At 42.1% G+C, this 24192-nt stretch overlaps 1 protein-coding gene across 7 annotated transcripts in view; it reads left to right on the forward strand.

The window, feature by feature from the left end:
- SLC6A6 (solute carrier family 6 member 6) overlaps positions 1 to 24192 on the forward strand; it is a gene marked incomplete at its 3' end in the record, with an annotated part of 57951 nt that overhangs the window by 14773 nt on the left and 18986 nt on the right. For 5 of the 7 annotated variants that reach the window (XM_083869223.1, XM_083869222.1, XM_083869221.1 and 2 more), the window contains 6 exons: positions 9707 to 9946; positions 10525 to 10659; positions 12521 to 12755; positions 18550 to 18682; positions 21969 to 22103; positions 24007 to 24110. In XM_083869223.1, coding sequence (XP_083725349.1) covers positions 9718 to 9946; positions 10525 to 10659; positions 12521 to 12755; positions 18550 to 18682; positions 21969 to 22103; positions 24007 to 24110 — 971 coding nt within the window. In that variant the 5' untranslated portion in view covers positions 9707 to 9717. Of the gene's footprint in view, positions 1 to 8284; positions 8401 to 9706; positions 9947 to 10524; positions 10660 to 12520; positions 12760 to 18549; positions 18683 to 21968; positions 22104 to 24006; positions 24111 to 24192 lie in introns of those variants that run through there. The other 2 variants (XM_083869220.1, XM_083869225.1) reach the window with 2 other exon arrangements.

Consider the following 24192-nt stretch of genomic DNA (forward strand, 5'->3'; position numbering starts at 1 on the left):
TCAGGCTGTTCACATATTGTCGTGCTGTATTTGGGGAAGCTTACCTGCAAAAGCCAACAGAAAAACAAGCAAACAAGTACCTGTAGCCTGTGGGATTGACCCTGGTATGAAGGTGGGACTGCAGATACTTATGTCTTCTATTGGAGTCAGCCTTTGCTCTAATACAATTCCCTTTGGATGCAGCAATTCAAGAGTGAATGCTGTGAGGCTTTTGTCCAAGTAGTGTGTGGGCCCAGGGTTTTGTTCCTGCTTGGTGTGTGCTCTGCACTTTGCAGACCATGGTATGCAGAAGTGGTTTATGTGTTAGTTTCCTTGGAAAAGTGGAGTATTTGTTCTGGCGCTGTTTGGTTTTCATATCTCTTGACATAAAAATGAGCACAGCTTTCAGTCTGTGAAAGCAAATGTCAGAGACCCATGGCAAAACTGAACTGAAAATACACCTCTGGTTGAGAATCAGTCTGAATCACATGGTATTTAAAAGCATGGTGGTTTAGTGGTCAGTACCAAAGGTTCTATTTGCAACTCAGAACTTCAAAGCAGATGGGCAGTGATCTAATTAGTGATTTTCTTTTTTTAATTAAATAATGCCCATTGCAAGGCCTGTAGGACATAGTAGCATTCCTTCTCAAATGTCCTCCAGGAGCATAGCTAGTGGCTCTGGGCAGCCACAGAAATTGAGAGGACGGGGCTGCAGCTGGAGACAGAGCCAAGACTGTTCTGGGATTAAACAAAACGTGCCATTGTCCAGCCGTGCAAACCGGCACCTGGCACCAGCTGCAGGAGAGCAAATAAATATCACAGTGTCTACAGAGCTTCACTTTTTTGTGTGTGTGAAAGTCTGTGTTTCACCAACCTGTTTTGCAGAGTTTTGCGCTCCCTGAGCTTGTTCATCAGCTTTGCTACTTCTTCTTTCTGCACGTCTCCTGCAGACCCGCCCGCGCTGCGCTGCCGTGTCAGTGGTTTCAATTTCATTTCCTGTGCGAAACTTTAGACAGCTAAATTTTTGTTCCTTTTTTTTTTTTTTTTTTTTTTTTTTTTAGGAAAGAAAACAACAATAGTAAATTAAACCTCAGGCTGCTTAGGAAATTTCTGTGGCTGAAGGCCTTTGAGCAGAGGTGCCCTGGCAGAGCACCCCGGTCACCTGAATACCCTGGTTCATCAGCAAAGGGTTGACATTCCACTTCTTAAATGATTACAGCTCATTTCTGTCACTGAGTCGTATTTTTGCTGATATTTACTGCCAGCATGGAGGAGAAGTCAAGGCTAAAATCAAAAGTAGCTCACTCTCACCATTAAGTTTTAGTGCTCATGGCCCAGCCCTCAGGGCTTTGTAACCTGCTCAGATTTTATAGCCCTGTAATGGGACTAACACTGCAGATCGCGTGCGTGTAATAGCTGTTTTCCTGGTACAGGTTGGCTGGCTGCTTTCCACCTACGGTGCTGTGTTGCACAACTCTTCCTTCCATTAATGTATTCTAGAAAAAAAAAAATCAGGTGTTAGGCAGATGGGGCACGAGAACAAAGAAGAAGAAAGGATTGTTCCCTTCCACTGATGGTGTAGGGATCTAGATTTCTGGGAAAAAGGTGCTGCATGACATGTTTGTACAGCTGCCACAGGTGGGATAAAAATCTGTCCTCACTTATTGTTTAAGATGAATGGATAGAGGCAGTAAAAACACAACTCCGGCTTTGTGTGGAGGTGGCCTAGGCAGGTATGGCAACAGCTGATCAAAGTCATTGCTGGGTATAGAAGATTGTACTTATTTTTCAAAAAATGTGTAGTCTTACACATCCATCTGTTTTTTACTTAGTTAGAAAACATAATGAAAAAGTACAGTACTCCTCAATTGCGAGAAGGCCCTGAACATTAGCATTGGTAAACTCAGTTAATTTAGGGCTAAATTTAGAATTAGTGTGAAAGAAAAAACAGATGAGGGTGAAATGATTTATCCCAAGAAAAAAATTACTTTGAAATAATGAATTCTTATGTTTTATTGCACATTTGCCTCACTAAATGACTACTTTATTGTTTCTCTTCCCTGCACGGGGGCAGTGCTTCATTATCGTAGCGTGGAAATTGCTGTCTGACATCATGTGTTGCAAGTGCCTTGCAGAAGTGTCACACAGGATCAATACACTATTAATCACATGCAAAAAATTCAATAGGTACAGTGCACACCACTGACTGAGTTCATAAGCTTTGTGAGCTTTAGGGGGTTTGCCTTTTTTATAGCAGGATGAAGGACATCCCTTAATTGAATTTGATGGGGTTTATTTGTGGCAATAGAACTGACTTAACTGACACCAGGGCTTGATAGAGAATTGCAATCCATTCAGAAGCAGACCTTCAGAATTGAAAGCAAAATACAACAATGCTTGTTCCCTTGGTCAAAAGGTGTATAACTTCAGGGTACAAGGAGGCTGAAAAGTTGAGGATGTGCGCAGCTTGTTGAATCTTCTTCAACAATTCCCATCTTGCTTGGAAATCCATTAGCTTGCTACACCACATGGATAGAATGCATTTTGTTAAGGGCCCTCTCACAAGGATAAAGGCCTCAAGAGATGGTGTCACCCAGTAAAGTAATGGTTTTCCACTTTCATAGTGGGTGAGCTGGTAGAGCAGAGGGAGCAGGCAGGGATAGCAGTGGGAAGCTGGTGCTTCTTTCCAGCCTGTTGCCAGTCAGGAGGCTGTGAGCTGGCATGCCCAGAGACATAAAATTGGGTCAGCAGTTGGCTTCACATGAACAAACCCAGGAACTGGTTGTTCTCCTGCACAGAGATACCAACACAATGTGCAAAGGATGAGTGTTTTTTCCTCAGTCTCTCTGCCCCTGCCAACCCCCCAGTCCTTCCCCCTGGTTGTCTTTGCAAGAAGCAACCCCTGGGTTTGCTTCTCTGAGGAGGGGACAGAGCAGGAACACCCTGGCTCTCCGGGCAGGACGCTTGGTTTCACACTGGGGTACAGGAGACACCGTGCCCACAGGGGATTTCAGTAGGACAGAGTCATAACCGGTGTGACTCAGTGTGCCAGACCTCTACTTCACTGCATCTCGTGCTCTTCCCTACTGACTGCCACGACTGCTCTGTGCCATCTCCATGGGGAATCAGGCTTCATCCCTGAGGCTGAGGAGAATTATCCTTGCTTCAGCCCCTGTTTAGGGTCAGGGTCATGTTTCAGCTGAAATCCATTGGAATTTGTGGGTATTCATTTTCCTCCTTTCCACCCCACACAATGGAAAAGGAGTTTTTCATTTCCTCCTGTACTGGGTTTAGTTGTAACTGCTTTGTTCTTTGACACAAATAAGTAGAACAAAATGAGCATCTAGAGTATTATGTGACTGCAGATTTTCTACTGCTGAAATCTGAGCAAAGATGCAGAATTTTATAACAGCTCAGTGCTGTGACATGGTGCCTATTTGAAGCATTTGAAGAGCATGAATGGAAACAGCAGCAAGAAAAAAAAGCATGTAAGGAAAAAAAGATATCTTTTGTCCAGACCACAACTGATGAAAAAGAAATTGCATTAAGCCCTGGGCTTTTCTTTCAGAGTAGCCTTCAGCTTTATGAAGAAGTTAATTTTCTTCCTAGAAAATTTTCAGTAGCGGATTTTCCAGTCAATCTTAGAAGACTAAAAAAAGCATTACAGTGAAAGAAAAGGAAATGATGAAGAAGTGAGAATGAAGATGGAGAAAGCTGGAGCAAAAGCTGAGAAAGAAGAAAGGACAAATGGATTCTAGGGTTTAAATAATAGCCCAAACCCAGGGAAAAGTATACAGAAAAAGAGGAGTCCATTAAAGACAGAACAGTGAGCTGTAGTTCAGGGATTTTTTAGAGGCACTTTTTAAGAGGAAGAGAGGCAGTATGTGTAGTAAAGGGAGTGGTATTGTTTTTCAGAAATCGTAGGTATCTTGTTCAATGAAGCAGAATGAACTTGGATATGAATTAGGGACAATAAGTGAAGTCAGCTGCACCTTGGATACTGGTGGGGCCTTGAGGGCTGGGAGACATAAAGGCTTTTTTTCCTCCAGATCAGAAAGACTTGCACTAAAGCCATGAGTTTGATCAAGGGGCTGTTTATTTTAATCATGTATCGATTGGCTTAACCACACTGCCCTGGGAGGGAGGGAGAGCTGTCAACATCAAGAATTACAGCTTTCAAAGTTCCAAGTAATCCTAGGAAATGAGCCAAACGTAATAAATGCAGTTTTATTTGGGACTTGATCCTACTACTGTTGAAATCAATAGCAGTTTTTCCATTGCCCTCCATGAAAGTGGAAGCTGCTTATTTGAAGACCAGCCCTGATCCAGCAATTGGAGCATCTAATTTTGAAATATTCATTAATGTGAATGCAAAATAATAATACTTTTTTAAAAGAGCCAACCCACAAATAGATTGGCAGTTTTAGGAAAGCTCAGTTTTTAAAGGAATGTTGACTTCAATTTGCCGGATAAATGACAGATAAAATAAGAGAGATGGCAATGTCTAAAGAGGCAGTGAGCTTAAGCAGGGTTAGAAAAATTAATTATAATGTGGTAAACTGGTGCCTTTCCAAAGTCATTGAGGCAGAAAAAGATGAGAGAGCTCAAGATATACAGTCTGCACAGGCTGAACTTAGTAGAGAAGGGTCCTTGAATGCAGAAGTAGTGATGATACACATCATACTGCAAAAATAGTCCATAAAATCAGTGGTACAGCCATACAGTCATTCTTCAAGTAGCATTCCCATCAAGGTCAAAGACACACTGAATATGCACTTTGCTTTTAGTTTTCTAACAGAAAAAGAAGCTAGAAAAAACCCACATTCAGTTGCCATTCTGGTCAACCATTCAGTATGTTGAATCCTTAATCAAAGTTTATATGCATTGGCCAAAAAAGAAGTATCTGCTTTGCTGTGCTTTCTGGTGTTTGAATGCAAGACAGGGTATGCATTTTAGCACACGTAAATATTTACAAACACATATCTGTGAGTATAGACAGACTTTGATTTTCCCGTTTCCATCAGCATTTGGAAAAACACTGTTTGAAAGATTTGATTTTTAGTGACTATTAAATGAGGTGGCATCCACAATGGATTTGTTCTCAAGACTCCTTCTGGAAGGTGTTGCTGTGCATTGGTTGCTTGTCTTCGGCTGTAAGAAGCTTGGAGCGGATCATTACTGTAATCCCAAAGCATAAACTGAACACAGTGTATTTTCAGATGTGTAATCTATGGGTTGTCTGTCAAAAAAAAGTCAGTGGTTCAGCAGTACTGGGAGTGGTGTCTGGTCTGACAACCAGAAGGTCCTGGCTGGGCTGACAGCCTTCCCTCATAGGCATTGCTCACCATCTGCCCCCTCTGTGCAATGCCTCCCCCTTCCTCTACCCCTCATTTTTTTGCATGTTATGAGGGATTACATTTCAATGACAGTATTTTTTTAAAGGGTATGGGTTATCTGAGGTGCAGGCTCTACGTGTGAAGATCTGATAGCTGTACCCCAGGGGATGGCTCAAGCTGAGCTGGCTGTGAAAGCACTCCTCTTATGGCTGGTCTCATGATATTTTCACCTGTGCACCAAAGACTGATCAGTTAAGGAGGGCAGCAAGAGAGCCTGGGTTATTACAGGGTGTTTCCCCTGACGAAATTTGTGCAATGGGCAGACAGGTGACTCTCCTGTGGAAAGGCCTCCTGGCCGCACCAACAAGTGCCCTTTGATCCCTTGCTTGATCCCTTGTTCTATTTTTCCATATTTTACCAGCATCAATTTGATAATTGATTACTCCATTCTCAGTTAATGAGGGTTTGTACCAATGTATGTGAGAGCAATTCTGGGCCTGACCCAGTCTGGATTTTTTTCTCCCCTTGCTTTCGGATCAGGCTCTTGCAGTGTGACTGAGCTCAGCCTAAGGGCACACCATAAATAGCAGGCTTGACTGCTGCTTTTTATTTATCCATATTGAATTCATCAGATGAAGCCAAAGCTTCCGGGGGCCACTGAAGCTTCCTGGAGGGGGTACTTTCACAGTCAGATGTGGCTCCTGGAAGGCAGACGTGTGTCTCTGGGAGGCAGACATATGCCTCAGACTTGGATCGCTCCTTTTGGACTATGTGGTTGTAAGAGCATTTTTTTCACAATATATTTCCTTGGGGGAATCTGATGGACTTAGATCTCGGATACCATCCCCACTAAGTGATACAGTAAAAATAACCTATTATTCTCTGGTTCTGACCTGGGCGGTGACAACATATTGTTTCAGCATCTCTGTCAGACTATTTCCCTTAAGAGCCATTTTAGCCTCACCCAGTGGGACATAGCTAAAGGAAATGAAACTCCAACCCCATTAAGGAAAAAGACAATGCCTTTCACTAAACAAACTTACTTTTCTTGGCTTTTCTTCACCAGGGAGAATCGCCCGTACCCCCCACCCTTTGCAGCCTTTGTAGACAGTTCCTGTAATTGGGAATGGCTGGGTGGACACCGATGGTTGGCAGCAAAGGGGGATAAATCCGACATCCCTTGAACGTGACTGGGCTGGGACCACAGTCCCAGGTGGCTGCTTAGCGACAGTTCCTGTGGTACTGGTGGACTGTACGTGCCTGCCAGCCACAGTTGCCGGCCCTCCAGACACAATTGGGATTTTAGCAAGCCTATACACAGTGAAACTGGGCTGTTACTAATTTTGGGCAAGCCTTGCGTAGGCAGCGTGCCTCACTATTGAGAGCTGGTTACTTGCACTCAAGTTGTGGTGGCTCATCTCCTGCCACCCATACAGTGAAATGACCCCAAAAGCAAGCATGACCTTGAGGGTTCATGGAGTAAGGAAGAGATCACACTCCATCATCACACTCCACCTAAGGCTGAAACAAAATTTACGCTTACTGATTAGGTTTTCAAGCACAGCCATTAATATAGGGTATTCTGAGACAAATTTGAAATCCCTTTTTATAATGCAGTTCGACTCAGTTACAAAGAGAGAGTCTGGAAAGGCACCATTTCACATTTTGTGTGGGGGTAATTGGGAGAAACCATAGGGTGATCACCTTGTCCCAGCAAGAGTCAGGGTTGATAGAATGCTTTTAACTGGTCAGCCTTGCAAACTCTGGGTAGAATTGACTAACGCCTGGGTCAAAGTAAATCCGCAGGCAAGAGGATTAGAGCTGGCAGAAAAATAAAGAACTCTGTGTCACGAGATAAAAGTAGATTGCAAAAAATCGCAATCCTGAAGTTTTTAATCTTCGAGGTGGCTAATGCTGCAGGTCCCCTTAGGTTTTTTACATAAGGAGAGCCTGTGTTGCCAGTGTTCTGTTTCGGGGTATTTCCAGTATCAGTCTCCATGGGGAGCAGTTAAGCTCCTATTTCAAACCTAATCCTCCAGGGGTCTGTAAATCTATATATCTCTGTGCCCTCTTAAGCAGGTTTATGGCTGTGCCACCAGTTCACCAAAAAATTGTGTGAAAAATAAGAGCATACCCTAAACACTAGGTGTGAGCCTCTCTCTTTTGCATGCTTTCTCCCTCTGCTGATGAGTGTTTCAATAACCCCTGTGAAGAACAGCTTCCATGAGACGATCCAAATGCCCTCCATTCCTCAGCCCAGAATAGCCTGTTGCCTGATGGTTATGACATGCTCTTGCAAGATGAAAGATAGGGATTCAAGCAGCACAAATAGCAAAAGAAAGCAAAAATGGGCTTTCTCCATACCTGGTATCTGTTGCAGTGAGAGCAGGACATCAACCACCTCTTTGAAGAAAAGCAGTTGCATCCACTTTTTTTTTTTTTTTTTTTCTCCCTCAAGGGAGGACTCCAGGGGTTTATGCAGGATAGTGCCTGTTTGGGGTTTGGTGTGAGATGCAGATGTCTCAGAGAGGTTTAAGGTTGCTGTGAATCCCTTTTAGAGGCACCTCTGTTAATCTCCATTCATGACACAACTCAAGTTAGCTACTGTGAATGAAGCCCCAAAAGCACCTAAGTGCCTAAAGGCTGTTACAGAGCTGGCCCTACAACTTTTCATTCCATTACTGCTTTTTCTCATACCGTGTCTCTAACAGTGACCAACAGGAGATATTTTAGTGGATTATGCCCTGCCTTCATCCCCCTGCAGTGGTGATGGTCCATCACCCCGTGATTCACTTTCTCCTTCTGTGAGCTCTCTCTGCTGTTGGTCAGGAGGTATTGCAGTGCTTGTGTCACCCAGTGCACTCACCAGTGGCCTTGTTTAAAAACCAGTAGAGAGTCATAATGATTAACATTGTGGAGATTAAAGTCCCTCTTTAGATCACGGCCTGATAGGCAGCTGCTGTCGCAGTGCCTGCTTTGTGAAGGCCGCCAATGTGCCAGTGGGGCGAGTGTGGAGCTGCTGTGCTTTGCGGCAGTGTTAGCCCTGCGTGGGTTCACTCAGCGTGGTGAATGGAAAGCATTACAGGTACAGTGGTGCATATCTATCTCAAAATCATGTTCAGATTAAAAACTTCCTGCAGAGCTAATGTCAGCTCAGTCTTCGGGTCACTGCCACGAGCTCAGTCAGGTTAGAGATCAAAACCAGTACGCAGGTACGGGGGAGGCTAGCAGCTATCAAACGGGATAATCTGCAGCATGGGTTTTTAGTGACTGCACTCATAATGGCATGTATAAGCAGTGAATGGTTGTGGTCTGGAATAAACTTGCTGGTTTGCCTGGTTCTGGTAAAAATTTCAGTATCAACACACTGTGCAAAAATAACTGGTCAGATCCAGCTGAAGTCACTTGAGTTATGTGGGGAATGAATTGGCTGCATATGCCTGAGGTCTCAGTTAACATGAAAGCTACTAGTTACTCCTAAATTGTTTTCATTAGAAAATTTTGGTTAAAAAGGCACTTTTTAGAAAAATTCTGTTATAATTTTTCGAAGTCTATGATTTTGATGATAAGTTATATATATAAATTATAAATAATAAACCAGCTATGATTTAATATGACTCATGCCACTGACTTTTTAATTAACTAAAGAGGCATCATTCTTAGCAAATTGTTCCATCACATAGGTGTGTATTTCATAATAATTGAATATAAAGTCTTGTTTTTGTCCCTTTATTGGTGTCAAGGGAAAACAGTGCAGTTATGAAAATGGAATAAACTGAAAAGATTCCTTCAGTTCCTGCAGGCTGATTAGAACAAATGACTTTCCATTGCAGTTTTTATGAATGTATAGTTTTCTGAAAGGTTTGTAGTACTCCAGAGAATGGAAATTGCAGGCAATAAATAAAATAGGATTGCTCAGGTGTTGGGAAGTAGAAGAATGGGTTTTATCTGGAAAGGTGATATTTACTATTCTGTATTTCACATAAATGTTTTAGAAGGAACCAGACACAGTGATTTGTACTTTATTTTGGGCATGGAAGTAGCATTAGACACTTGCCTGGGAGCACCACGTGCAGGAGCCAGCACGAGGAGTGCTCCCAGGGCACCCCTTCCCTGCAGGCAGCAGGTCAGCAGCAAGCAGTGCCAGAGCTTCACAGTGCTCTGCACTGCTCTGGCTGCAGACAGGTGACCAGACAGTCATGGGGACTTTGTCTCTCCTGGTCAGTGAAGTCACCAGATGTATTTTCCTATCTCAGCTTCATAAACAGCACTGTTTTGTATGGAATGGGTTTGGCTGAACAGTTCTTGCAGTGTTAGAGAGCTCAGCTGGAAAAAACTGTTTAATATACCCCTTTTTTTTTTTTTTTTTTTCTTTTCCTTTTTCTGTGTAGAAAGCAAAAATATGGCAACAAAGGAAAAACTTCAGTGCTTGAAAGATTTCCACAAGGACATCCTCAAACCTTCCCCCGGCAAGAGCCCGGGGACACGGCCTGAGGATGAGGCTGAGGGAAAGCCACCCCAGCGGGAGAAGTGGGCAAGCAAGATTGACTTCCTGCTGTCCGTGGCAGGGGGATTCATTGGTTTAGGCAACGTCTGGCGGTTCCCGTATCTCTGCTACAAAAACGGCGGAGGTGAGTTTTTATTCCACACACAGGAATCAGTCTCTCTGCCCTGCGCTTACTGTTTGTCAGTGCCTTCATCAAGTTTTTAAGAGGACTGTTCATACATCTGTTTTCTGCCTCTCTCACCAGTCTATCCTGAATAGTTCTTATTAAAACTTTATTAGGGAAAAAAATCCAGCAATTTCAAATGTTGTGCTAGTGAACTTTTCCTGCTCTTTTACTTCTGCTATAACCGAGTCTGAGTTTTAACCAAAAGATAGGGTATTAATATAGACCAGTAGGATTTCAGACCAGGGGATTTCAGAATAAGAGCAGTCTGAGCCATATGAGAGTATTGTGTGCCTTACAATCTGCCATTGTTATTGGAGATAATCACTTTAAAGAGGTAAGAAAATGCCCTTTCCAGCCTACGCTCATCCTTTTTGCAGAGCAAATGAGCAAAAATACCCCAGAATAAGATTATTGAACAGTGATATTAAAGTATCAAATATCTTTCTTTGTTTATATGTGCCTGTTGCCACTTTTTTGATGATTTGTGTAAGTTCATTCACTTCATCTCATTATGTACTATTGTATTTTCTCAACAGGTGCATTTCTTATACCTTATTTCATTTTCCTGTTTGGGGGAGGTCTTCCCGTGTTTTTCCTGGAGGTGGTGCTAGGACAGTATACCTCCGAAGGTGGAATTACATGCTGGGAAAAGATCTGCCCTATTTTCACTGGTTAGTACATCTTGTTGTGCTTTACTGCTTAAATACCCCTTTGTAAACTATATGTAGCAGCACCATTCCCCTCATGTCCATTAACTCAGCTATTTGCCATAGCAATTAAAGGTATGATATTGGTTCCTGGAAAGATAGAAGTCAGGGAGCCTGAAGGACAAAGTGAGGTATTGATTTTGATGCTATCAGCTTGTTAACTGGCAAAACTGCCAATAACCAACAAAGAAATTGCATATTATGCCTTTTAAGGCAATTGCACATTTTGTTTACAGGTATCAGAGAAAGTGTTGTCTTGAAAGGCTAGATGGCATTAATGAAATCATCTTTGAAATGTTATTTTGATCTGGAAATCAAAATCCCTCATCCATGTTCAAGCTTATTATTGGAATCATCCATTTGCTACTGATACAGTCAAAACCTGGACAGAATTTTTTGGTGGGATTCAGGAATAGGACTTTGGTCATAACTGAGCAGGTCCTGGCAAATGTTGGTCTGATATTATCAAAGGGCCTTTGCCTGCTCAGTGCTCACAGGAACAGTATGAAGGCTGGTCTGAAAGTTAACTAGAAGGAAAAATGAAAGATAGGTTAGAAAAATGACAGATGATGTCTGTCTTGTGTGTAGATAGCCCTTTACAGCCGGACAGCACAAGCAGAATCATTTGAAATAACTACACTAAACATGTGGCCCTGTTCAAATCCCATTTAGAAAGAGTGGGCGCATCACACTGGCATGTCTCTAGCTCTGCCACTGTTGCTCTTCTAGGCATCTCTCTCCCCTGATGTCACCCCAAGCAGAAGTGGGGGTTTTCTCTGAGGCTCACCCTCCCACCTGGTACTCAAAATGCTGCTGAAGCTGATGTAATTGTGCTGCTTTAGCTTAATTTTCTTCCTCCTCCTCCCACTTTTGTGAAAACTTTTTTTTTTTTTTTTGAGGAGGTGGAAGAAGGAATGTTCCTTGTTAAAATAGCATTTTCCCAGGCATCCATAAAGAGAAAGTGTAGCTAATGTGACTAGCTGCATATGCTGAAAGAGATGCAGATGGACAGAATAAATAGCATTTACTCTGCTTGTTTCCATTTGACATGAAAATAATCTTTGGTGCTAAAGACTCCTGCTGCAACAAAGTTTTAAACTGTAAAATATGAGGCAGGTATCCCAAGTGCTTGAATATCCATCAGAGTGATGTTTAAGGGAGCCTCATAGGTTCCTGTAAGAGACAGCTCTAAATTTTTTAAGGCAGTATTTTTATTTTGCTTGTGGTTCATAACTGGCAAACTGTGTAAGCGGAGATTGATCCAGGTAACCATAAGAGCCACAAATATCATGCCTCCTTTGCAAAAGTGAAATTGAGGCAGAAACAACCACTTTCACATTGATTCCTTTTTAACTCATTCATGAAATCTTTTTTTTTTTTTTTTTTTTTTTTTTTTTCCATGTAAATAGAACTCAGCCAGGTGCTGTCCAGCTGAGCTGCTGCCAGGAAAGTTGGCTTGGGGGACAGTGTGGCAAGAGTGAGGTTGCCCACATAAGATACCTAAGAAGTGAGATGCTGCAGCAAACAAGCAAAGCCTCATGCCTCGACTTCCCTCTACTAAAGCTTGAAATAGCTGGGTTAGTGTTAAATTGGGTAGATTCCTGCAGTCCTCAGTGTCAGCAGACCATAGCCAGAAATTCAGCCCTGAGTGCCAAAGATGGTAGCAGATCTCTTCTTATGTGAGGCTGAGCTGAGTTTCCATCAGCAGTAGGGTAGAGCAGGATACAAGCCCACAACACAATGGAAATGGCACCAGCCCCAGGAGATCATAAGGTGCAGCAGCTGTCACATCTGCACATTTTTCTTTCTCTCCCCTTCTTTCTAGGAATTGGTTATGCTTCCATAGTGATTGTGTCCCTTCTGAACGTGTACTACATCGTGATCCTGGCCTGGGGACTCTACTACCTGTTCCAGTCGTTCCAGAGCGTCCTGCCATGGGCACACTGCCACCAGAAGTGGAACACGCCGACCTGTGTGGAAGACACTCTCAGGAAGAACAAAACGCTTTGGATATCGCTGAATGCCACTAATTTCACCTCTCCTGTCACAGAGTTTTGGGAGTAAGTACCCCCTCTTCATGGTGTCTTTAGGGACCCTTCGGTGGCATGCCAGAGGTCAGTCCTGAGATTTTATGGAAGCACAGTGGGGAGTGAGATAGGAAAAGAAAATTGCTCTGGGTGTCAGTTTTTCGACCAGTGTTTGCTACTGGTTCTCACCTATCTTGAGACAGACTGGTAAGTCTGGGCATGGTGGAGGCAGGTGATAGATATGTATTTATCCTAGATCATACAGGGAGCTTTAAAAGCCCAGTACAGCTTCTTCAGAAGAAAAAAACTTGTTTCCTTCTTGGCTGGATTTTGTGAGTGCAGCAGGAGAACACAAACAAGTCACTACAGATGCCCTGATAGCAAGGATTTACAGTGGTAACAGTGACAAATCATGACCTTTGTGGTTGCCTCTTCCCCAGCTGTTAGCATTTGCAGTACACTTTGGGAAGCTACAACACATCTCTCTTCAGTCTGAAAACAATGTAAGGCTTTTACCTCAGTAATAAATCTGATAGAGGTGGTGAACGCTGTCCTGTGTTATAGGTTTCTCAGGTCATCTCTGTTACAACGTTTTTCTCTGCAGTCTCTGAGGAGGCTGTTCTGCCAGATGCCTGAATTTCATCAGTCATAAGCTTCTTATTCTCATTTCTCTGTTATTTTTCAAGTTTTAAATCATATTGCATAACATGATCTCTGAACAGGCATGACCTCAAAACTCCATGTATTTATGTAAGTGTCAAAGCATAGCAGCAGAGGAAGACACCTGTAGGGAAATTTAAATCCAAAGTATCTTCAAATAGTTTATTAATAATTTCTTTGCTTGCTTGCTTGCTTGCTTGCTTACTCACTCAGATAGTCACTTACGGGTAAAATCAGTTTCTGGCCCAGCTTGCTTTTTCAGCATGTTAAAATGCAGTTTCATCTCTGATTAACTTGTACCCACTTCTCTATTTTTAAAAATAAGCATCAGCCAAAGTCCCAGCAGGAATCATGTTCATGCTGAAGATGTTTGGCATGCATTAGGTTTAGAAAAAAAATAGTCTTAGGAACTGTGCTAAAATTTGTAACATGAGAGCCAAAATATAAAGGGACAGATCGAATCTTGGATTGGTAGTTTGACAAAAGGTTCTGGTGGCTGGTGTGAGAGAGACAGGGTGCAGGCTGAGAGCAGCATTTTCACCACAAGCTCTGCATTTTCATGTTGAGGGCAGCTGCTTTCCCAGGTGACTTCCTCCCTTGTAAATATGGAGGAAGTTGGAAAACTATTTTTAAATGGTACCTTTGGATATTTTGGGGGAACTGAGAGGCAAGTTGCAGTAGAAGAGGAAGCAGCTCTCACTCCTTTGGACTCTCCCACAATGACTTGGGACGGAAGGTATTGAGTCCAAATGAGTGGTTGGTTTGGTTGTGTGTTCCAAGGTTTTTTCAAGGCCTCCCAAAGAAGCAGAGGGCCACAGTGCTGCCCCTGAAACAGTTGCTCCCCCAGACTCCCAAAGCACTGTGTTCATTGCTGCTTCTGTGCAGTAATATTGCTGACAGTCCTCTTGTACCTGGGATAGCTGTGAGCTTGGCAGTTCCTGATGTGGCCGTGGGATTGTCCTGCTGCCCTGGAAGCTCCTGCTCCTGCACTGCCCAGATTTGTGGACCAAATTGTTTCCCCGAGGGCCTCAGGCAGTTATGTTCACTTTGGGAGACTGAAGATACTGCAACAGAAAGGAAAAGGGCTGGGAGCTGGGAAAGGGATTGTAAAAGAGTGAGGGCTCCAGCACACTGGGGAACAGCAGAGCTCTCTGTAGGTAGCAACCTGGTAGGTGTGTGATAAAGCGTGTTATGGCAGGGAAGCCAAGGGTAGGGGGAATGGTGTCCCCATGGGAGCACATTAGTGATGGAGCTTTTAGTTAACTTCCCTCTAAGGGAAACAAAGTCAGAAGACTCCTCTGCAAGCTGAGCCAAATCCTCCTGTAGATGGAGTCAGGCTGGAGGACCCTGAGGTTGGACAACAGATCCTTTATCCTCACACACTTTTCTGTGCTCAGCTGTGTTCTCACTGTGTCTCTAGCAGAGTCAGAGCAAAGGTTGCTCAGCGATTAGTGCTTCTGGAGTAGCTCTCCCTACACTTGGCAGCTGCTTTAACTTGTGTCCTCAACAGTTTTAGACACCATAAGCTGAACTCTTCCCTGGAGTCTTGCTAGGGAGGAGTTTGGCTTTGTAATCCCACTAGGACAGACATACTGCCCATAATTCACTGTTTCATCATGGGCAAAACTGCCCTTAATGGAGCAAGCTGCCTTCAGGAGTCATGACACTTAAAGGAGTATTAAAAAATAGCTGCTGTCTCTGCATAAATAACTATTGATGTCTGAAAGTAAGAGCAGAGATCACACAGTACTCTTGTAATTAAAGTAGCATAGCTTTCACATAGTGCAAACACTGAATGTCCCTCTTTTTTTCTTTTCTTTTTTTTTTTTTTTTTTTTTTTTTTTTTTCCCAGCCATGCTACTATTCTTTACAATTCTAAAATTTAAAATAGTTTTAAGAACTTTCAGGTACCATGACACCATAGACAATACTGGCTGCCAGCCAGCCAGCTACCGACATTGAAAGGACAGGTAAATAATTAGTCTTTAAGTGAAGATATCCATCTGCTTTGTGGCACAATTAATTTCAGTTTAACTCAGAGGTTTGTGAGTATTTGGTTTCTGAAACCCAATGCCATTTTTATTGTGGGACGTTTATATAGTGTCCTCATCAGTCCTGCTTCGTAAAACTAGTGCTGCCCAGGTATAATTGATCATGTAGATGCATTAACCTCTTCACATTGAACTTCTCAGCCTGGCTTGATGTACAGTGCAGCCTGACATTTCAGTTCATTTGAATTAATGTTTCGTGCAAATCACATGCTTGTTTGAGCAGCAATAAAAGGGGGTTAAGAAAATCAGGCTTTATATCAGGAGACTTACCTCTTGGTATCACATGCTTCAGGTCTTATTTCTGAAGATTTTAATTTGAAGTTCAAAACCTTAAAGGCTTACACACATATTAATACATAAGGGATAAGTGTAATAGGGTAATTATGGTTGAACAAAACCTCTGATTGTCTGGTGCTGGCCAAGTGTTTATAAATATTTGGTAATCAGCGGACTTTATTCATCCAAATCCCAAGAAAGACCATCACATGCTAATGGCATGTAATCCTAAAGTGAGCAACACAAAAAAAACTAAACAAAATCTAGAGCAGCTGTCTCTGCCTTTAAGAGCAAACTTGAGAGTTTTTTAATTGTTTCATATTCTCCTTTTAATATTCTTCTGTATAATTATTCTTGTCCGTTCAACATGAAAGGCTGTTTCACCTTTCCTGTTTTGAAAGGTCCTGTCTGCATTCACTTGATTAATGAGCTGGAGTATCCCCCAAGGATTGCATAACTCTCTTCATTTTATTTTTGTTTATGTTGTAGAGCCAGTTACAGCTCCTATTACTGTTCCATATTGCACACACTAGAACATATTAATGTTCAAGGGTCAAGAACTCCTGTTTACAACAAACTCAAGCCCCAGCCTGTTGTCCCATTGATTATATATGAGTGATAGTTAATGACAGCATCAGACTATAAATCTGAATGAGTAGCAGCTCCGTGTGTGAGTGATGTGAAAGTAGCTGAGAGAGCTTGGCTGAATCTCAGTAGCATGGAGGTTATGTAACAAAATCAGCGCAGCCCAGCTCGTGCTCCCTTCTAAACCTGAATTTACAGGGTCACAAATCCAGGTTGAGTGCTTCTGCAAAAATATTAGGGCTAGAAGTCATAAAACAATTGCTGAAGCTCCCCTGGTAATTCTGTGGAAGTATTCCTTGAGGAAGTTAGTCTTTGTGAGATGGGATAAACAAGAAAAGCATAGAAAAGCAAGATATCTGGCTCTCAGTAGCCCATTGGGGTGTCCTCCAAAAAATCTTGAAAGAATTGCTGGGGCAAACTCTAGGAGAGATGGCCAGTTGCTTTTAGTTCCACAGTAAAAAGCAAAGAAGTCTTAGCTGAATGCGTTAATGAAGCTCCCTCTTCCAAAAGGCATTTGCAGTTAATTATTCACGGTTTCCCAAGAGCCAACTCTATAGATTGCCTTTTTAATATGAACTTTCCCTTTGACTGGAAAATTGCCATTTATTTTTTTAAAAAGACACAGAAGCTTGCAGCTGAACTTTGTCATCTTATAAATGTATTTTCTTCTTTTGTATATGCACAGCAGGTTTTTCCTTTGTTTCTTTAGGCTCAGGTGAAGCAGGACTGCAACTTTATGCCAAATATTCATTACTGAGGAGTTTCTCATAACTATTGAATAGCTGTGCTGATTAGGGCAGACTTACCCTGTCTGGTGCCATTAGTCCTTTTCCATAACAAAATACACCCACGTTCAGAGAGAATAAAGCATTTGGTATGAGAACAGTCACACAGGTAATCCAAGTGAGTTTGGCAAACAGAGACGAAAAACAGATGGGCGAGGGTTTGAGTCCTATTAAACTGGTCAATCCAGGGCTTTTTCCAAAAACTAATTGCAGATTTTCCATCAGTGACTTCATTCACTATTATATCCATGGTAGTAGAAAAAAAAAAAAATATTTCAGGGGAAAACCAAACCACCACGGTCTGTCTTGTACTGGATCCCCACGTAAAGCTGTGCATGCCACACACATGGGCCTGACCCACTGCAGCATGCAGACTGCTCTGGGCTCTGCTCTCCATGACTCTGGTGAATAAAAGTGCCTGACTTTTATAGCTGTGGGAAAGTAAAATTTAACTAATAATTAATAAAAAAATTGTTAGGTAGCAAATTCACTTCTGTAGTCTTAGGGCAAGGCTTTTCTGTGGTAATTGAAGTCAAAACTTTTCCTTGACTAAACAAACCTTGTAGAAACTCTTCAGAGTTTACTGGGTTTGTTTGCAGAGGAGTTTTAGCTCAGTGAACAGTAAGAAACAGTTTGTTCTTTTACATATTTGACAAATGAAGTGTTGAGCATGACAAGGCCTGCACAGTGTGAGAGGACAGTGTATGTTGCATGAAATTATTTGAAAAAGAGTCTACATTAAGTATTTCATGGTAAGCCATTGGAATTTTGAAGAGAGAGAAGCCTTAATGAATATTACCCCTCTGGATCAGAGTCTTTTCATGGTCAGATGTTGGTCCCTTAAAACACAAGAATTACTTTTTATTTATTAACCTAAGTAAGGGAATAAAGTTTCCCAAATTATCTGGTGTTAGCTAAATGAGACCCCAGTGTTGGGGGTGCTTGAGGGCAGGCAGCAGCACCCAGGCAGTGTTTGTTTGGGAGGCCCCAAGGAGAGAACAGATAATGGCTCCAGCCTTCATCCTGCAAAGCTACATGGTCTGACACTTCCCTGCACTGCTTTTTCCCTTTCCCCCTTGTGGCAGCCTTGCTAATGAAGTGAAAAGGAGCAGGAACATGTGGATACAGATTAGCCGCAAGTGTCCATGATGGGAACATGGTGTGTACTGCTGCCTGGCAGCTTCACTGGGGCAAGTTGGTCTTCTATTTTCAAGAAAGCAAATGCTTTTGTATCTCATATTGGAGTGATCATAGGGACATAGGTGATAGTGGACAAGGGGGAGATGTAGGGTTGCAAAGCACAGCTTTGGTCATATAAGCCACTGACTTAGCAAGTGTTTTGAGAGCAGAGATCTGTCTGTGCATCAGCTGCCCTGCACACCATTGTGTATTCTCAGCCATCACAACCAGAATCTGCATCAACTGAGCTCCTGCATCTCTCTCTTGTTTTGTTTCCTTTCAAATATTCAGGCGCAATGTGCTGAGCTTGTCCTCGGGAATTGAAGACATTGGTATTATCAAGTGGGATCTAGCACTGTGTCTCCTCCTTGTCTGGGTGATATGTTTCTTCTGCATTTGGAAAGGAGTCAAATCCACTGGGAAGGTAAGTTCTCTTTTACCTATTGTAGAATCATTGCAGTTAGAGGTGTGAGGAATATTAAATAATGCTGTTCTTGAAGATATTCACCATTTCCTGGAAAAACTATTTTTCCATTGAGTAAAACTGGAATTCATATTCATCTGACTTTTGAAGGTCATTACCAATGTCCAAAGTGCCTGTGAGTCAAGTAGCCATTACTGGAAGGGCATCAAAAAGCAGATACAAGCAGAGATTGAGTCCCACTTCATCTCTCAGAGGATGAATATCCCACTGATATCATGAGTGCAGAAGGTCTCAAGCTTGCGATGGGTGGTGGTCTGCCCTGTGTGTCTGTTCTCACTCCAGTCAAGTGCATTCCCGTGCAGCAGGATGGATGTAAACATAGTTGTGGTAGGGGTGTTGTGGATGCGCAGCATTTTTGAAAGGCCACTCCCCTATGGAAGAGCTCTGTGTATACACACAAGACTAAACTTAGGTGCTCATTCAGGAGCATTGTCACTAACAAAGATCCTGCATATCTTGTGGGTTTGGTCCCGTCATATGCTCTCCAGAGTCATGTTTTCCCATAAAGGATAACAGTTGCATCACTCCTGAACATCCTGCTCCATTGCAAGTCTTGGTCAGTCACTTGGTGTGAAGCATAATACTATTCCCCCTTGCATTCAGTAGTGGCTTTATACCTATTTTTATAAGTTTTGAAGCCATTGTGTTTGTGTAATTCTTAGCTTTTAAACTTGTTGCTTGAGGCTTCAGATAAGTCTGACAGAAGAGGAGGGATGTCAAGGTACTAAGTTCCCCACATTTCTTCTCAACTCAGTGGAAGGAAGTGACCCCATTAGTGCCCTTCCTAAGAAAAAGGCCACAGTGTGAACTCATCTTTTATAAGTCCCCAGAGAAGTCAGGGGGAGAAATTCCAAGTGTCTCAGCTGCAGAGAGACCATCATTTAGCAGTTTTAGCTTGTTGCACACTGCAGAATCATCCAGAAGACAAAACTTTGTAGGAAGCCAGACCTCATGAGTTTCACTGTTGACTAAACCACTTGCTTTACTGCAGTTTGTGCCTTGCTTTCTGTGATTTTTGTCAATGAGCCTCATTAAAAAGCTGGTGCCTTACTCTGGATTCCCACCACCTTTCTCCGAAAGAACAGCTGCCACTCCTCTAAAGCACACATTGACAAAAATGTTTGTTCCTCTATTGTCTCTGACTGATGTGACTCAGTGAGGAGATTGTACAAGTTTTATAGTAAAGGTGGATGCAGTAAATCTCCTGCAGCAGCAGAGTGAAAGTGAACATTTCTGCAGCACCTTTGGCAATCCTGGTGTCTGCTCATTAAAGGCTCCAGTGGCACAGAGAGGCATTCCAAGCTCCCTGTGGTACTATTTCCACCTGCCATGAAGATAAAAGGTTGAAAACAGGCCTTTTAAAATCAGTTATCTAAAAACCTGTATTCTCTGCAAATCCTGCAGAATGGTCTCATGTCTAAAGCAGGGTGGTTGGTAGGAGTTCTCTCGCCGCTCTCCGCGGCGTCGGAGCTCGTGCGAGTGTGCAGCCAAAGACCAACAAAACCATTGGACAGTCTCCGGTTGAATCCATTAGGTTTGGGGTCAAACAAAAGTAAACTGTAAACTCTAATGGAGGACTTGAATTACTTGAGAAGTCTGGTTTACTTTAGTAGAGGGTTGTTTATAGCACTTCCCTGCTTTCCAGTGTGTTAATGGCCCTTTGGAGAGCGGGGCGGAGGTGGGGGGGGAAATGTAGTTTTAAAATCTTTTACTAATGCATTGGACAAATAACTGTGAAGTTATGATGAAAAATATTAGCTATGCTTAAGCTTTAGATAATGTGCTTGTTCTTAGAAATTCCTGCAGTATTGTGAGAGAATCTCTACCTGCAGTGCAAAGACCTGTCTGTGAGTTTTTGTTCATTCAGTTCCTGCAAATATGTCAAAGCTATTTTTTTGTAAGAAAACTCTGATATTTTCATAGTCCTGGCTTATTTTTATAAAAATAAGAAGGTGCAGAAATCCCCCTTTTTTCCTGGTTTTGGTGAAGCTAGGCTAATGTCCCATACGTGTTTATTTGTGGGAAATATACAGAAAATTCAAAGAAAGAATTAAAAAGGGCATGTATGAAAAAATTTCCTTTCATTCTATGAAATCAACACAGCTCTGTGAATTATTATGGCAATGCAGGCTTTGAGTTCTCCTCATTATTCTCAGAGGACACACTTATGAAGAAAAATGGAGCATCCTGGGAGCCTTGCAGTAGTTAAGCAAATTCTGGAAAACAAAAATACATTTTAACTCATGGCAGCAAACTGTAATTACCTGGGGGAATCATATGACTCCAAGAAAAATGCCCTTTCTTGGACAGTAGTGACCGTAGCACAGCAGTTATATAAAAAATGAGAAAAAGCACTGATGACAAAGAAAGCAAAATGTTAGAGGTCAAAAAGTGTGCGTCTAAAGATAGAACTGTCCAAAAGCATGCTCAATTAACCCTCGTGCTGGAGATGAAAGCAAAGGGCTCTTTCATCAAATGAATGAGGAGATAACAAGAAGAGAAGAAGTAGGCTGTTATTCAAAGAGAGTGGGAATAGAGGTTAAAGATAATGAAGACATATTTTCAAACTGGATGAATAGAGCCTTAGTTTCCAGTAATGATGTTGCTGAATAGGCAGCAAGGGCAAGAATGAAGTTAAAGGACTGGAAATTAGACCTGTTGAGGCTGATGCGAACCTGAAGGGCTTGATGTGTTCAAGGAGATGGGAAGGGAGACATGGGAGCATAGACTAAATTACCCTAATCTCTGAACACAGTCCCTGGGGAAGCTGACTGTAGGAGCAGTAGTGGGGCTGCACAGCAAGGTCAGAAGTAGCAGCAGAGCTTGCGAAATAGTTTGCAGTTTCTAAGTTTTAAAGTTCCAATAAAGAATGAGGTAATAATATTTCAGAGGCCTTCAGTGAGAAAACCTTTTCACTTCCCTGGCAGAGGTGTACTTCCCATGTGAGGAGGACAAATGCAAAGGCAGAATTTGAACAAAAGTCATGAATTGTGTAAAATCATGTCTGAGTGATGTGACCAGTGACTGGGCCCTCTGGAGGGATTCATGCATTGCCTTCAGGCCTAAGGCAATAAGGTGTTAAAGACTACTAAACTAAAAGCAAAAACTCGGGTTGGACCCTTTTTAGGTATAAGGAGGCTTTGAATTCCCATTATTAGACTTCTCTTGGTTCTGGAGCTTTGGCTGCCACAGACTAAACATTCCTTTTTTCTTTTCTCATTTCCAGGTAGTGTACATCACTGCCACATTCCCATTCATCATGCTCCTTGTTCTCCTTATCCGTGGCGTGACCCTGCCTGGAGCTGCAGAAGGCATCAAGTTTTATCTCTACCCTGATATCTCACGGTTAGCTGACCCACAGGTACAGAACCAGGAGTGGAGAGCGGGATGATTTCCTGCAAAGGGGGATGGTGGAGGGTGATGGTGCTGATGTAATGGCAATCAGGTTTTTTTCCACAGTCTTTAGAGGTCCAAATATAGCATGAACTTTAATGCTGGGTTATATTTTCCACAGATCTGCTTGAGAAGGTCACTGTTAAATGTGTTAATGCATCTTTCCATGTGTATGTTTGTGTGTGTATGCGTGTGTATTTTTTTTGTGTCAAAGGACTCTGAGGCTGTAGACTCTGTCCCGTTATACAATCTCAGCTTTCTTGTTGGTAAGGTAAGGGAGATGCATTTTTTTAATGAGGATAGTCTTTAGTTTCAAAGGAGAGATACATGAGCTTCACAGATGGAACAACAAACAACAACTGTGAGTACCAGTGTCACTTATCTCCCACTCTCAATAGGAGGAGATTGGGAGAGCAGTGAATGAAAAGCCATGCAAAGGTGGAGAAAATGCTTTCTGAGGCACAGGAACTACTGTTTGCTTAGCCCTGGCTCATATGAGCCGGGCTTACTCTTTCTATATAGATAGAAGTTCTGTCTGTGCTCACAGAGTGCAATTACGGGACACTTGAACAGATCAACATTGTTTCAGCCAATGGTGTTCATGTAATAAATGAAAAAAAAAAAAAAATACAATCTTTCCCTATGAAAAAAGAAAAGAAAACAAGAGACCTTTGAAAATAATAAAATATTGGTCAGAATGATAAGAAATAACATCTGTCTTTGCTATTTCTTTCTAATGTGTATTTGGTTAAAATAAAACTCAATGATCCCTAAAGAACTAAAGTAGGAAAAGGGTAATTGAAAGAAATATCATGAAAATCTGGTTCATTGTCTAATCTTGTCCTCTTTTACATGACACCCTTTTCGCAGGAGACGTTATATTTTATGATATAATCTTCTTTTGTGGGACCCTATCATTTTTATGATCTACTGTTAGTCCAAACCAGAGTTAGCAGATAATGTAGGAGAGGATCATGTGAGCTGGCCGGCTCCCGCCCACGGTCTAGCAAAAGCATCACTCTGAGGAGACAGTAGTCAGCAAGGTGCTAGGAAGTGATGGTGGGAGGGAGGAGGTAATGGTCCTCAGTCTACGTTCTCACTTACTCAAACTCCTTGGTGGTTTCCACTGGTGTTAGTAGACTTGAATTTGCAGAAAGAAGAGAACAGATGGGATTCAGAGGATGTGTTTTGATAGCTTGCTATGTATTTACTAGCCAAGAAGTTCATAGCGTGCGGTGATTTCACTCTGTATGTGGGGGTTTTTTTTAATGTAGTCAGGACAAAGAATCATGAGACCAAGATCAGATATGTATCTTATAAAGTGCATTGTATTTTGCTTGTTTTCCCCTCATCCCTATGACTTCTTATCTCGCATTTGAACAGGTACAAAAACAACCAGAAAGCTAGAAAAATAAACAAACCAAATACACAAACCTGTTTCTCAAGCTTTTCACATCCTCAGTTTAAGGAGTCTGTCGGCTGACTCTAACTGAAATGAGTTACAAGAGAAATGAGCAATGTTATAAATACTTCTGCATTTCCTATTGCACTGAAACACGTTTACTGTTGTGCCAACAGGAGGGATCAGCTGAAACTAGAAATAATGAGCATCTCTGGGGAGGAGAAACAAAAACTATTGGAGAGATTATGTTCTTCTGGGTTCTGATGCTAACGATTTTAATTTTCTTTTCCTTGTGAAAGCCAAATTTGCAAATGTGTTCCTCTCTTTCTCTGTCTCCCTGGTCCTTTAGCTCTCACCCTCAATGGAAACAATTATTTTGTTGATTTTGCTTAGTTTGAACTGTGTGTTTGTGTTGATTGTTGCAATGCAACAATGCTGGTAATAACAGTATTTCTATCTTTCACTTTAGGTCTGGATAGATGCAGGGACACAAATCTTCTTCTCATATGCAATCTGCTTAGGAGCAATGACTTCCCTGGGGAGCTACAACAAGTACAAATACAACTGCTATAGGCAAGTTTCCATCCAAGGGGGTTTAGTGTTTTAGCTAAATGATGTAAATAAAGTAGGGACAATGGGTTAATTTTTTTTTAAT

The sequence above is a fragment of the Zosterops lateralis genome (assembly GCF_965231275.1).
Source record: "Zosterops lateralis genome assembly, chromosome: 11".
NCBI classification, from domain to species: Eukaryota; Metazoa; Chordata; class Aves; order Passeriformes; family Zosteropidae; genus Zosterops; species Zosterops lateralis.